The 13086-nt window shown below is 39.8% G+C and overlaps 2 protein-coding genes across 10 annotated transcripts in view; one reads left to right on the top strand and one right to left on the bottom strand.

Annotated features, from left to right (window-relative positions):
* The window catches only part of pik3c2g (phosphatidylinositol-4-phosphate 3-kinase catalytic subunit type 2 gamma), a 35044-nt gene extending 25164 nt beyond the window's left edge, over positions 1-9880 (bottom strand). For 6 of the 9 annotated variants that reach the window (XM_054776416.1, XM_054776420.1, XM_054776421.1 and 3 more), the window contains exons 1-8: positions 9698-9880; positions 7081-7109; positions 5473-5598; positions 4355-4835; positions 4195-4274; positions 1213-1373; positions 1022-1136; positions 832-943 (exon numbers count right to left, since the gene is read on the bottom strand). In XM_054776416.1, coding sequence (XP_054632391.1) covers positions 832-943; positions 1022-1136; positions 1213-1373; positions 4195-4274; positions 4355-4777 — 891 coding nt within the window. In that variant the 5' untranslated portion in view covers positions 4778-4835; positions 5473-5598; positions 7081-7109; positions 9698-9880. Of the gene's footprint in view, positions 1-831; positions 944-1021; positions 1137-1212; positions 1374-4190; positions 4275-4354; positions 4836-5472; positions 5599-7080; positions 7110-9697 lie in introns of those variants that run through there. The other 3 variants (XM_054776417.1, XM_054776418.1, XM_054776423.1) reach the window with 3 other exon arrangements.
* Positions 7588-10484, top strand: LOC129181341 (small integral membrane protein 29-like). The gene is made up of 4 exons (XM_054776426.1): positions 7588-7783; positions 7857-7882; positions 7963-8068; positions 9765-10484. Exons 1-4 carry the CDS (start codon positions 7658-7660, stop codon positions 9795-9797), a joined length of 291 nt encoding a protein of 96 aa, XP_054632401.1. The 5' UTR covers positions 7588-7657; the 3' UTR covers positions 9798-10484.
* Positions 10485-13086: the final 2602 nt, after the last annotated feature.

The raw sequence follows: 13086 nt of genomic DNA, 5'->3' as shown, positions 1-13086 counted from the left end.
ACTATGATTACGATTCCTACTATCATTACTATTATTATAATTATAGTCTTGAGGAGGAGACATTCTCCCACCCACATGCAGTAATCCTCCCTGTGTGTTAATGTGTCGTCAGAATCCATGTTGAGTACACCAATTGCTGTGTGTGAAGTTTTATTTTAAAGTGCTTAACTTCTTTTTACACTTGTATGACCTCCAAAAAACTAAGTCAGATATGTTTGTCTAAATTTTATGGTTCCCCTTTCATATCATATCGCCCAGGGGTCACCAACGTGAATGGTGAGCCCCCCACGACCACATGAGCCACCTGCAAGCCGAATGTGAGAACACTACAAAGGAGTGCACTCTGAAACACAAAATGTGAATTGTGGATACCTGCATTTTGTTCATGTTCTGGTAAAAACAAGCATACAGGTATTCAGTTTGCTTGGGTCGAAATAAGCTTTCAAAATAAATGTTGCAAAAATGAGTAGCTCTTGGCCATTTTCATTCATTCAGATCGGTGGCTCCTGATCGGAAAATCCCTTCCCTTACTATTTGCATAACAGTAAATCATTGTACAAAACGTTGTCAGTACACTAATAATTATTTTATGATTGTGACAGTTTGAGCCTGAAATTGATTATTTGGGGACTTTCGTAAAATATGAACAATCCCCTTTTCTAACTAAATGTCAAAAGCCAGGATGTGATTTGTATACAGAACAAAGTCAAAAGGCTGCTGGTGGTGGTTTTTTTTTTTTTTACAACTACAACAGCCCTGATAAGTTGTAGCTGGGCTTCCACAGACAAAATGACCTTTCTTTCTTGTCAATGATTAATGTTAGTGACTCACATCCCTCGCCAGGCTGTGCTTCAGGCTACTCGTGTGGAGCAGTCGAAGGGGAAGGTCCATGTTGAACTTGCAGTGGGTTTGGACAATCTCGTGCACGCCCAGCAGCTTTTCACTACAGAGACAGAGTGTAGAGTTAATGTGCAAATATAACAGACAGAGGTGAATGTACCTCGTGAGAAGATGAACTCACTTGTGGAAATACTCCTCAGAGTTGCACGTCTTGAGAACATAATGACCATTTGTTTTGGGGGTGAGGTCCAGCAGCTGAACAATTTTATCAATGAAGATTTTCACCGACCTGTTCACTAGGAAAAAAGCAGATGTTAAAATACTAGGTAGACAGTTAAATAAATAACTGGATGGATGGAATGGTTGTGATACCTGGAGTGGGGATGGCAATCTGATTGTTACTTTCCTGTTCAATTGCCACATTGATCGTCAGCTGGACCTGCAGCAGTAGTGCAGGGTGGATGTCAAGCACTCTCGCCCTAACCATACCGAAGTTGGCAACGCTTTGTGTGTTTTTGTTGCGTGACATCAGACTGCCAGTGGGAATACAACGAAAAAAAGAAATAAGACTCAAAGCTCACACATGCAACAATATCACTATTTTATACTTTGTGGTCGTCAAGTAGAGCCCCGCTATTCACGAGGGCTTGCTCTCTCGGAGAACCCTTAAAAGTCATTTTGACATAGGGGTGCCCGCACTTTTTCAGCCTTCAAGCTACTTTTACAATGACCAAGTCCCAAAGACCTACCTACTACCACAAACATCAAGAATATAATATATTTACAAATACGCTACTGATCAAAATTTTAAGACCAGTTGAAAAATTGCAAGAATTTACATTTTGCACGGTTGGATCTTCAGGAGGTTCTAAGTAGAGCTTCAAAATGCAAAAACTAAGACATGTCGGTGAGACAAAAAACAATTTTGAGGAAGCAATTTATTGCAAAAACAATGAAACTACACCATGGCTCAAACTTTTTCAAAAAAAGCACTTAGTAGCGAGTAGCTGCATCATTAGGCCTGTCACAATAACAAATTTTGCTGGTCGATAATTTTGCTACAAATACTCATCAATCAATTTTATCGAAAAACATTTTTAAGACCATTTTGTTAATAATTGTCATTGTGATGAGGTGTGCTGCACATTTGAATCACTCGATGGTACGCAAGTATAGTGCACGGTGTACCTGTGTGAGATTAGCTAGCCACAGAAGCCAGCGACACTGGTTGTGAGAGTGCACCATTTTGCACTGTTTTGTTTATATTTGCCGACCAAACGCCTCAGTAAGCGTTACTGTCGGGACGAAGGCTCCGCTGCCCGAGGTACCTACATCTGTAATTTTTTTTCCCCCCCAGTTGAGAAAACTGCCCGTGTCGGTTGTCTGTGTTCATTCTCTTTAAAATCAAAATGTTCCCGTGCTGTGCCATTTGCCTCAAAAACCATCGCTTCTTCGCCTTCTTAATGTTAGCGTATGCTGCCTCAAGACAAAATTACAGTACTGACTTACAGCAAGGGTGTTGGTTTCACTTCTGGCAGCAATAGACGCATACATGTGCATCATATAACGTGCACGAGTGATTAAAAAACTGTTAGATAAAGTCAACCTCTTCATTTGACTTTATAAATGCTGCTTGCATTGAACAACGAGGGGTGGAATATCAGCAAAGGTGACCGTAATTCCTGCTTGTTTTGAGCCATCAACTGAATTGAAGTGTGCTTCTCGTTGCACTTGTTGGGAGTGGCAGCCGGAAGTCACTCAGCAGATCATACACCTCTGCCAAGGCTGAATTCTAAACACAAGTGTGTTGTAAGAATATAGGATTTTTGTGTTTGTCCATGTGTTTGTGAACAGGCTACTTCCTGGTTAAGGGAAGATGATAACCAGACGGGGAGACCATTAAGATTATGTGGGGTTAAGTGTGCTACTTTGATGCAATAATGCCACACTATAATAACTTCCTGTAAAAGCACCTTTATCCAGAGCCTAACCATAATGTAATGGATTTTTTCTTGGTCCATATGCCACCGCTCTACAAGGTTTCATAATTTCATTGATTTTTTTTTCTCCTGTAAACCCGAAAAATGTATCTGTCCTACTACAGTATTTACTGCATTGCTATAACAGAAACAACTGCTGTCAAAAAGATCATTAACACAACAAATCTAGTAGAGGCACAAGAAACTGTGTGAGTTTGGTTTAATAATACAGAGAAAACACGATTATTCATGATGTTTAGTCCAATAAGAACGCAACTAATAAAATCCCTCATCACTTCACGCGGCTTCACTCTATTACAGTTTTTCAAAAATATATCAATTTAAGAAGTCATGCAGTTGTGGGGTTGAATACAGGCTGTTTTATAAAATTTACATATTTTTGCCTAAATTAAGCATTTTCAAACAAAACAATGGCTAAATGAACTATATTACAAATATAATGCATTCAGAAAACGCATTCAAAGACGCCGTGATGATATGTAGTATTTGAAACCTGTAACTATTTGTAACATGATCGCAAGACTATTATAAACACTATCATGCCAGGTGTTAGCATTCTAACATTAGCATGTTAGCATTACTACCATGTTAACAGTGGCATATTTAGCCATTTTCATAGGTAGACACATATATAAACACTTTGCACTATTATGCTACCTGTTAACATACTAAGATAACATACATAAAGACTTATCATTATCATGCTAGATATAAGCATGTTAACACTAGCACATTAGCATTGCTAGCATAATAACATTAGCATATTAACATGTTTAGCCATTTTCATAGCTAGACACATATATAAACACTTTGCACTATTATGCTACCTGTTAACATACTAAGTAAGCATGTTAGCATTGCTAGCATGCTAACATTAGCATAGTACCATTTTTAGATATTTTAATAGCTAGACACTTACATAAAACATGGTAGAACTGCTAGCTTGCAAACATTAGCGATGTAAATAAGTAGCTAAACTAAATGTAGGACTAATATTTATGGTGTAAATCACAATATGGGGGGAAACTATGTCGCTTGGCGGAGGTCTGCGCTCTCCGAGTGCTTTTCTAGTTTTCTCATGTTATGTTTACTATATTGGGTAACACGAGTGTAAAAGGTGACTATAGGGGTGCTATTTCATGTTTACAGGCTGTAGTTAAAAAAAAACAGGCACACACATTTAGAGGGTATTAAAAACAGGTTTTCTATGGTCTAACTATGGAAGTCATCCATTTAGAAATAACGAATGCTACTTCGCAAAAATTCTTCGGTTCTGGAACCAATTAACCGTGATAAACAAGGGATTACTGAACTTGCTTTTTAGTGGACACAAAAGGTTGGCATTATTACTTACTTGGATGTTGCTTGACAAAATGCAGCCATGGTTCTGGTGCTGCCCTGTGGAGTATCTATCAGGTCGATGGTCCATCGATACTGATGTGGAAGAGAAGCGCTCAGGACTTTATTCTGACCTTCCATCACATTTGCTGAACTCAACTCTTTAGTACACTCACCAGCTCATCAGTGTTTGTGTTGGAGCGGGTCAGTTTGTGGGCAGGACCACTCAGGTCACAGGAGAACCTAATTTTGTTGTGGCCGAGTGGGGCATGCTTCCTGGGTATTACAGGAGGGGACACCCGCCTGCTAGGCACACTTGAGCTTGGGACCGCTGGAGGGGGACGACGGGCTAGTGGAGGCTTATTCGTTCCTTTGTCAACAGCATCTTTAGGACTACCTTGAGCCTTGAGTTGGCTTGGAGCGTAAGACTGTGATTTAGAATGAGGGAACTGTCTCTCATACACAGCTGGAGGTTCCTTGTCTGGAATAACCTCATAAAGGTGCGATTCATTTTCATTCTCCGTCACAGAATTTTGTCTCTGGAGGACTCTACGTGGTGGCACAGGTGGTGGGCCATGTGGTGGTGCAGAGGGGTCCATCACATTCTAGTCAAAATATGTCTGGAATGATGCTGCAGTTTGTCACTTGTAGGGAACACTGCGAGACAAAGAAGAAACCAATGTATCACGTCAGTGCGAGACAGCATTTACGACAGACGCCGAGGGTCTCGTTTAATCATTAACAGCATTTCAAATCTTAACAGGAAATGTCGCAGCGCGCCAAATGTCTTACAGTCCCCTTGTTACACATGTCGGCTCGTCTTTTGAAAATTAAATGCTAACATTCGTGTTGCCGGAAACACATCGCTTTGCGTACTGGCAATTGAAAAGAAATACGGTAATGAGCCATACATCGGATTCTTTCACTTGTGTTCACTGCGTGTCCTATAAGTAAACAGTCATATCAGAAACTCAACCAATGTGCTGCTCTTCATTTGAAGTTTCACCGCATACATCCGCTCTGAACACGGAAGTACAATGCTACATGTAAATAGTTTTGCGTGCTCCCGCAAGTTTTGCGAGTTGTCCCAAACATTCGTCCTCTTTTTTTTCCTCCATGTCCCCTCGGGGGTTCCGTAAAAACATGACAGCTACACGAAATGCACAAACACTGAGAAATATTACAACTTTAATCTCCAACATTTACAGGAGGCTACAGACTAGCAAAATATTCGAAACATATGAAAACACACGCCAAGATTACAATAGGCAAACATTTGATGCTGTTAACCTACCATTAAAGCTATGGTTGGTGTCACGTCCTTGTTGAGATGAACTACATCGTCCACTGCTCAGCGAGTTTAACCTGAAGGCTTCTTGACTGGTGTTTGTTTTATTCTTGGCTCCGCCCATTTTACCTGCTGGAACACAACAATGACAACACGCCCTCTGCAGGAGGATAAAATTATTACCGTAGTGAATAGGAGGCCGCCATTGAAAACGCCCCAGTGACTATGACAGAAAAACAATCTCGAAATGTTCAAAGCCTATCTGAAGTATTTTGTAAAAATTATTGGTCTTCTCATTTTTGTAACTGTCCCCATTTACTCATCAGCCATTCATTTTCTGTACCTCTTGTCCTCACTTGGATCACGGGTATGCTGGAGCCTATCCCAGCTGTCTTTGGGCAAAAGGGACTGGTCACCCTGAACTGGTGGCCAGCCAATCACAGGGAACATATAGACAAATACTCACATTCACACCTATGGACAATTTAGAGTCCTGTCTCCAGTTACTTGTTTATATCAGGGGTGTCCAAAGTGCGGAGAGGGCCATTTGCGACACTGTGGCTGTTTTTTTATTGGCCCGCAACATATTCTAAAAATATTATTTCAAAAGAAAACACAAAAAAAAGGAAAAATTGAAAAATCAGCAGTAATTTATAAAAAAAATATATATTTTTTTTTAAGTCATAATATTAAAAGAAACAAAACAAAGTTTTAATTTTTGGAAAATTAGGTTGCAGAAAATGTTATAAAGATACAAGAATTAAGTCAAAATATTAATGGAATAAAGTCATAATTATGAGAAGAAAATTTACAAAAATAAAGTTGAAATAGTTGGGGTGAAAAAAAGCAGCAAAAATGTTTAATTTTACCAAACTAAAGTCAAAATATTAAGAGAAAGATGTATTCTAATGAATAAAATGTCACAATTTTGCGACAAACTTGTAATATCATGAGGAAAAATAATAAAATGTAAAAATATAAATAATATAAATAAATAATATATGCAGCAATTAATACAAATAATTAATATATAAAAAATATGAAATAAATATTTTATATCATAATCCTATGAGAAACAAAACAAAATGAAGTTGTACTTTCTGGAAAATACAGTTGGCAAAAAAGTTGGAACATGATGGAAAGAAAGTCCAAATATTATTGGAATAAAGTCATAATATTAAGGGAAGAAAATTGACGAAGATTATTAAGAAGATCCAACACGGCAAGATCAAAGATCACAGATTGAAAGCCTCAAGGGGCGCTTCTGAGATCCACGACGAGATCGAGGACCTGGGGTAGGAAAATAGAGCAAATGATATCAAGGTAATACAGGATGATAACACTGCCTTTGCGCCCCGCTCTCAAGGCAGCGAAAGGAAGCAAAGGAAAAAAAATCTGAGCAAATGAAGAATATAAATGATGAGATGGATCAGAATGCACGAACGAATGATGTGATCCTGACGGAGCTCCGGATTATACCCAGGTCAAATGTCAGGGCAGTTAAGAAACCAGATGGAATGGATGTTGCTTCAACAAAGCAACAAATTGCCAACTTTCTACAATCAAAGGAGGTGCATGTAGCCAGACACCATCGATATACAGTATACATCTCACCATATGGCAGAAACACCCATCAGCTGAACCTGAAAAGGTACAAACATGAATGAGCATCAGAAAAAACGAACTTGAGGAAGCAGGGAAAGATTCAAGGCCAACTCCAAAACTCTACTGTAACACATTGTTATACGTCCTGGTCATTTTCTTGTATTACTTCAGATTTGATAAATGCTACTTGTTGAATACAGTAAGTGAACAAATGTATTATCAGTTGGTGAGAGACCAAGAGGGAGGAGGATTAAATAAGCTCTGCTTCTTCCTACTCCTTTTCTGACATATCAAATTGAGAATTGAAACATGACTTCTTCAATTGTATCTTTCACTGTGATTAAGTGTAATCACTTCCTTGTTGTTAGAAAACAAAGCAGTTGTGCACTCCTCCATCAGGAATGTTCTCGAACAGGTTGAAGGTGGTACAAAAAAAAAAAAAATGAGCATGACGTATGTGGTTACTTTCCGAAGTCTTCTTTCACAATAAGCAATGTCATTACTCAGCATCGGCACACCAAAGTGTCATACGCCACTGAATGTGTCACAAAGGTGCCACGTGGGGGCCACACAGAGGAGGGAGCCCATGAAAATGCATCCTAACCACACTACTCCTCACATTTCACCTCCAAATACTGACAACAGATTTGTTGCCTGCGCCGCTCTCATCCCTTTAGTCATTCTCACATTGGTTGGATGCGCGACAGCCTTGGTAAGACTATATCGATTTTCTTCTTCTTTCATGGTTAACCGCATGACTGCATAAGTGTTGTTCTCATCTTTAGGTTCTTTATATCAAAAGGAGAATGAGGTAAGCTTGTTTTTTTTTCCATTTACTCAGAATACTTGAAGATGATTCAAGGCAGTTATGCTGTCCATTCTGTTTGTTAGATTAGATGAGCTGCGCCACAGACTGATTCCAGTGTACAGCTACGACCCTGCAGAGGAAGACCATGCCTGGGACCATGGTGCACTGGACAGTGAGGAAGAGCTAACTGTATGCACGATCTAGCAATATTAATAACATAAGTTACATTCATGTACATACAGTGGTGTGAAAAAGTGTTTGCCCCCCTTCCTGACTTCTTATTTTTTGCATGTTTGTAGTCTATGACGGAACACAAAATGCAGTTTTGAAATGAAACTTTTTATAATTAAGGGAGAAAACAATGCTAAGCTACATGGCCCTGTGTGAAAAAGTGATTGCTCCCTAAACCTAAAAAATGGTTGGGCCACCCTTTAGCAGCAACAACTGCAATCAAGCGTTTGTGATAACTTGCAATGACTCTCTTACAGCGCTGTGGACGCATTTTGGCCCACTCGTCTTTGCAGAATTGTTGTCATTCAGCCACATTGCAGGGTTTTCCAGCATGAAGCGCCTTTTTAAGGTCATGCCACAGCATCTCAATAGGATTCAGGTCAGGACTTGGACTAGGCCACTCCAAAGTCTTCATTTTGTTTTTCTTCAGCCATTCAGAGGTGGACTTGCTGGTGTGTTTTGGATCATTGTCCTGCTGCAGAACCCAAGTTGGTTTCAGCTTGAGGTTACCAACAGATGGCCGGATATTCTCCGACAGGATTTTTTCGGTCGACAGCAGAATTCATGGTTCCATTTATTCATAGCAAGTCTTCCAGGTCCTGAAGCAGCAAAATAGCCCCAGATCATCACACTACCACCACCATATTGTACTGTTGGTATGATGTTCTTTTTCTGAAATGTGGCGTTACTTTTACGCCAGATGTAATGGGACACACACCTTCCAAAAAGTTCAATTTTTGTCTCGTCAGACCACAGAGTATTTTCCCAAAGGTCTTGGGGATCATCAAGATATTTTCTGGCAAAACTGAAACAAGCCTTTTTTGTTCAGTAGTGGTTTTGGTCTTGGAACTCTGCCATGCAGGCCATTTTTGCCCAGTGTCTTTCTTATGGTGGAGTCATGATCACTGACCTTAACTGAGACAAGTGAGGCCTGCAGTTCTTTGGATGTTGGGGGGGTCTTTTGTGACCTCTTGGATGAGTCATCGCTGCATTCTTGGGGTCATTTTGGTTGGCCGGCCACTCCTGGGAAGGTTGACCACTGTTCCATGTTTTCATCATTTGTGGATAATGGCTCTCACTCTGGTTCGGGGCTATGTAGGTTTGTTTTTTTTTCTTCTTGAATAATAAAAAGTTTTGTTTAAAAACTGCATGTTGCGTTCAGTTGTGTTGTCATTGATTAATATTTAAATTTGTTTGATGATTTGAAACATTTAAGTGTGACAAACATGCAAAAAATAAAATCAGGAAGGAACACTTTCACACCACTATGTAAACCAACATTAAGCCCATCTGCACAATTAAAAGACTCCCTTGATAAAATGTATCAACAATTTCAGAATTTACAATGAATACTATAAAATTAAATATTCAATAAAATGAATTAAATGTTCACAGGGGTATTAATATAACAATTATTCCTTATTTAACTAAATAGCTCTCAGTAGAATGCACTGCAGTTCTACACCGAACTACAATAATAAACATACTGTTACATTAATACCTCTTTGGGCATTAATTATCTTTGTAAAGGCGATATTTTCTGATCCAGCTCTTGTATTAGATCTCATGAGATTGTGCAGGTGGTACCTGATGTTGTGGTCCAATCAGTGTATGATGATATCTCATGCTCATCTCGGCTGTTCTCCCCTTACAGGAACCTCTGTGCAAGGACGGAAGATCCTCCTAAATTAACCCTACAGCATTAAAAAAGATAAATCGGAAGAGGAAAAAGGTGAATTGCGTCAAAGCCCTTATGGTGAACTATGCACTGCATGTGGACAACAAGACTGGGACAAGGGTTGCAAAAACAGGAGTTGGTTTGTGTCAAAGTTGAAGGAAACCTTTTTTGGCAAAATGTGGGAGTTAATACAGAGGGGGAGACCAGGACTAAATTAGCAATGTCAGCTTTGTCTGTATAGGAAGCTTAAATTGCAATGTTGAAATTAAAACTCCCACAAGGAACAATCTACTGCAGTATACAAACACTGCAGTACCACTGAAAGTTTTGAGCAATTGTGTCCAGACTTTTCACCGGGACTGCAATTTAAAGTATTTTTGTAGTTAGAACATAGAAAACCTGTTTATGGCCTTCTAAATACGGTTTTTAACATTATTACAGCCCTCTAGACTTAGAAATAACACTCCTATAGTCACCTTTACACTCGCATTACCTAATACAGTAAATCTTAGCAAAGAAAATAAGACCTATTCGACATAAATAAGAAAACAGACTCGCATGTTAGCAGTTCCTTGTTTTTTCAACACATAAATAAAACTCATGCTCGTGTAGTTGAGTGAGGGGCGGACAGGAAGTGACGTCAGGGGTTCAGCGTTGAGTTTTAGCCCGGCGTGGGTTACGGCCGCAACAGTAACCCGTGTTAAGGATTATTGTGCCTGTTGTGAGATCACTGAAAGCTGCAATAAAAGCCTGTTGTTCAAGTCTGGTGCTGGTGTGTCTCAACAAACATTACAGTAACATTACTGACCAGTGTAGAATGGTACATATCATCACAACATCTTGGAAAGTGTCTTATTTATATTTTTGTTCATTTAGCCATTTTTATGCTTAATTCAGGCAAAAAACAAGCATAAAACTTGCTTAACTATGCTTTTTCTTTTTAAATAATAACAGGCCGTATTCAACCACAAAAGAGCATGATTTATTAATTAATATATTTTCGGAATACCATAATAGTGAAATTCAAAGCATGAAGTGAGGAGAGATTACTGTGGTCATGCACTGTTAAGTTTGCCTGTAAATATACGTACAACCAAAAACACAAATCCAGTTGCGTTTGTGTGGCTTGTGTGTGCCATGGTGTATAAATGAACTTAAAAAAACCACACCTGTTGCTGCTTGCAAATCAGTCGCTGTGTAACTTGTTGGAGCGCTGCAGCACATCCCACCTTCAGGACACTCTCACACGATGGCAGCACAAAGAAACCGCAGGTGAACAACACAAATGCACAGTGTCAACCTGCTGTTTAATGTTACTAAGCCGGGTGATAGTTGCAGCCTTACACTGGTCCAACTGACCTCCATCATGGTGACGGCAGTGCTGCTCTCCCAAGCTCTGGGCCTGGACAGCCTGTTGTGTTACTTCTGCCCCCTTCAGCCCAAGGAGGAGTCGTGTCCCAACGTCACCACCCAATGTATACCCGGCCAGCGCTGCACCACTTCCAGGGGTTACTACGGTGCCTACCACGCACTGTCTGCTCAGGGCTGCGTGGACGCCAAGCTCTGTGGCACCCGTCAAGTGGTCTCCTACATGGGGGTAGAGTACCGAATGAGACACCAGTGCTGCTGCAGGGACAAGTGTAACATGGCGCCCGAGTCTGAGGCCATCCTGAAGATGCTGCTGGGGATGATGGCAGAACAGGCCGAGTACTCAAACGTCACTCACGCTCTCAGGGAACAGCTTTGGGGGATGTGTTCAAATGACCCAAGCACTTCCACATCATCCCCCGCATCATAGGTGTGTTTGCTGTTTGGATGACAAAGGGGAGGCCTGTTGGCCACAGTCACTCAACTGTGTTTCATCACATTGTCATTATGTGTTTATTTTAACAAGAATCACAATGATGATGTGTGTTTTATTGCTCCAGAGAAAGGAAAAAAGGTGGATTTGTCAGCCCTCCTGAATATACCAAATAAATTGATGTGTGGAGATATTGCAATCAGGTGTGTGATTTGAAGGTGTGGCCTACACAAGGCTTTCAGTCAAACCTGATGAAGACGAGCTTTGCAAAGCTTTGCTTTCTCAACTTAAAGGTCCTCCTCCAAGGCAAGGCCATGTAAGTTTTGACTTTTAAAGATGCTCATTGACATCACTGTGCACCTAATGGACATAGGAAAATATTCACACCAGTTTGTAAGATGCACATTCGGGAAACTGGAAACTGATAGTTTTACTCATGAATACTGTTTAGATCAAGTCATTGGGAGTCGGGAAGCTTTGTGCTGATAAATTCCATTGAAGAAACGTCTGCTTTGTGAAAATAAACCACTTGACACACGTGAAAAATCAAAAACTGATTTGTCTCAAAATGGTAAGTCATCCTAACTTGTAGGCATCACTTAGCAATAGTGATGGAAATTTTGGCTCTTTTCAGAGAGAAGGTTCTTTTGGCTCTGCTTGCTAAAAAGAGCCGGCTCTTTTGGCTCTCACGTAGGTCCTCAGATTTTTTTTTTTGCCTTAAAATTATTACCAAATTATGTGCATTGTGTAAAATGAATTACAAATGTACAAAAATACATAATATCAAATGTTTATTTAAATTGATTTATTTAAACCTCAATGAGCAGCTACAAAATTGTTGTATTAGCAATAAAATACAAAAACAAAGACCCATGTCAATAGACAAAATAGGTCAAATCTCTTCATGCAAATTTCTCACCAACATATTGGCTCTAAAAGCACCACCCTTTTTAAACAGCAAAAAAGACGAGGAAAAAACTAATCGGCTCCCAATTGACTCAACGACGCGAACCGCTCCTGTCGTTCATTTCAAAGAGCCGGTTCTTACAGCCGATTCGTTTGCGACCGACGCATCACTATTAAACTACAAGTCCGAGAAGGCACTGCAGTCACTGACCGTTATTCCCAGATATGTCTGGTTGTCCCAGATTCCTATTTGTCGTGTTATTTGATAGCATGTCAGTCGATGTAATGAAGTTTAAGCGGTCAGTTTGTGTACCTTTTTATTAGTGGTCTAGAATGTAAATTTGAAACAAGTTATCGTGCTTGTTCCCCGAATTGTGTCCAACAATGAACATGCTATTTCGCCAGAAAATATTTGCTTGTTCAGCTTTTTTTTTTTTTTTTTCAATGTGGCAGCCTTCAAGGTTTAAAAGGTGTAATGTGACCACATTACAACCAGAAGTACTTTACAATTTTCATTGCTGCTGTTTGTTGTTGTTTAACAGGTGGTCACTTGCAGACGGTCATTTTTAAATTTAAAAATGACCATCTGGT

This window comes from Dunckerocampus dactyliophorus, chromosome 5 (assembly GCF_027744805.1).
Source record: "Dunckerocampus dactyliophorus isolate RoL2022-P2 chromosome 5, RoL_Ddac_1.1, whole genome shotgun sequence".
NCBI classification, from domain to species: Eukaryota; Metazoa; Chordata; class Actinopteri; order Syngnathiformes; family Syngnathidae; genus Dunckerocampus; species Dunckerocampus dactyliophorus.
Note: the sequence above shows the minus strand (reverse complement) of the source record. Positions and strands in the feature narration are given on the sequence as shown.

What these genes read in the sequence shown, in the direction of transcription:
- LOC129181341 (XM_054776426.1), top strand. Translation starts at nt 7,658, where the DNA reads ATGAAAATGCATCCTAACCACACTACTCCTCACATTTCACCTCCAAAT. An exon ending in TATATCAAAAGGAGAATGAG is followed by an intron (nt 7,883 to 7,962) that starts GTAAGCTTGTTT and finishes TCTGTTTGTTAG; the next exon opens with ATTAGATGAGCTGCGCCACA. An exon ending in ACAGTGAGGAAGAGCTAACT is followed by an intron (nt 8,069 to 9,764) that starts GTATGCACGATC and finishes CTCCCCTTACAG; the next exon opens with GAACCTCTGTGCAAGGACGG.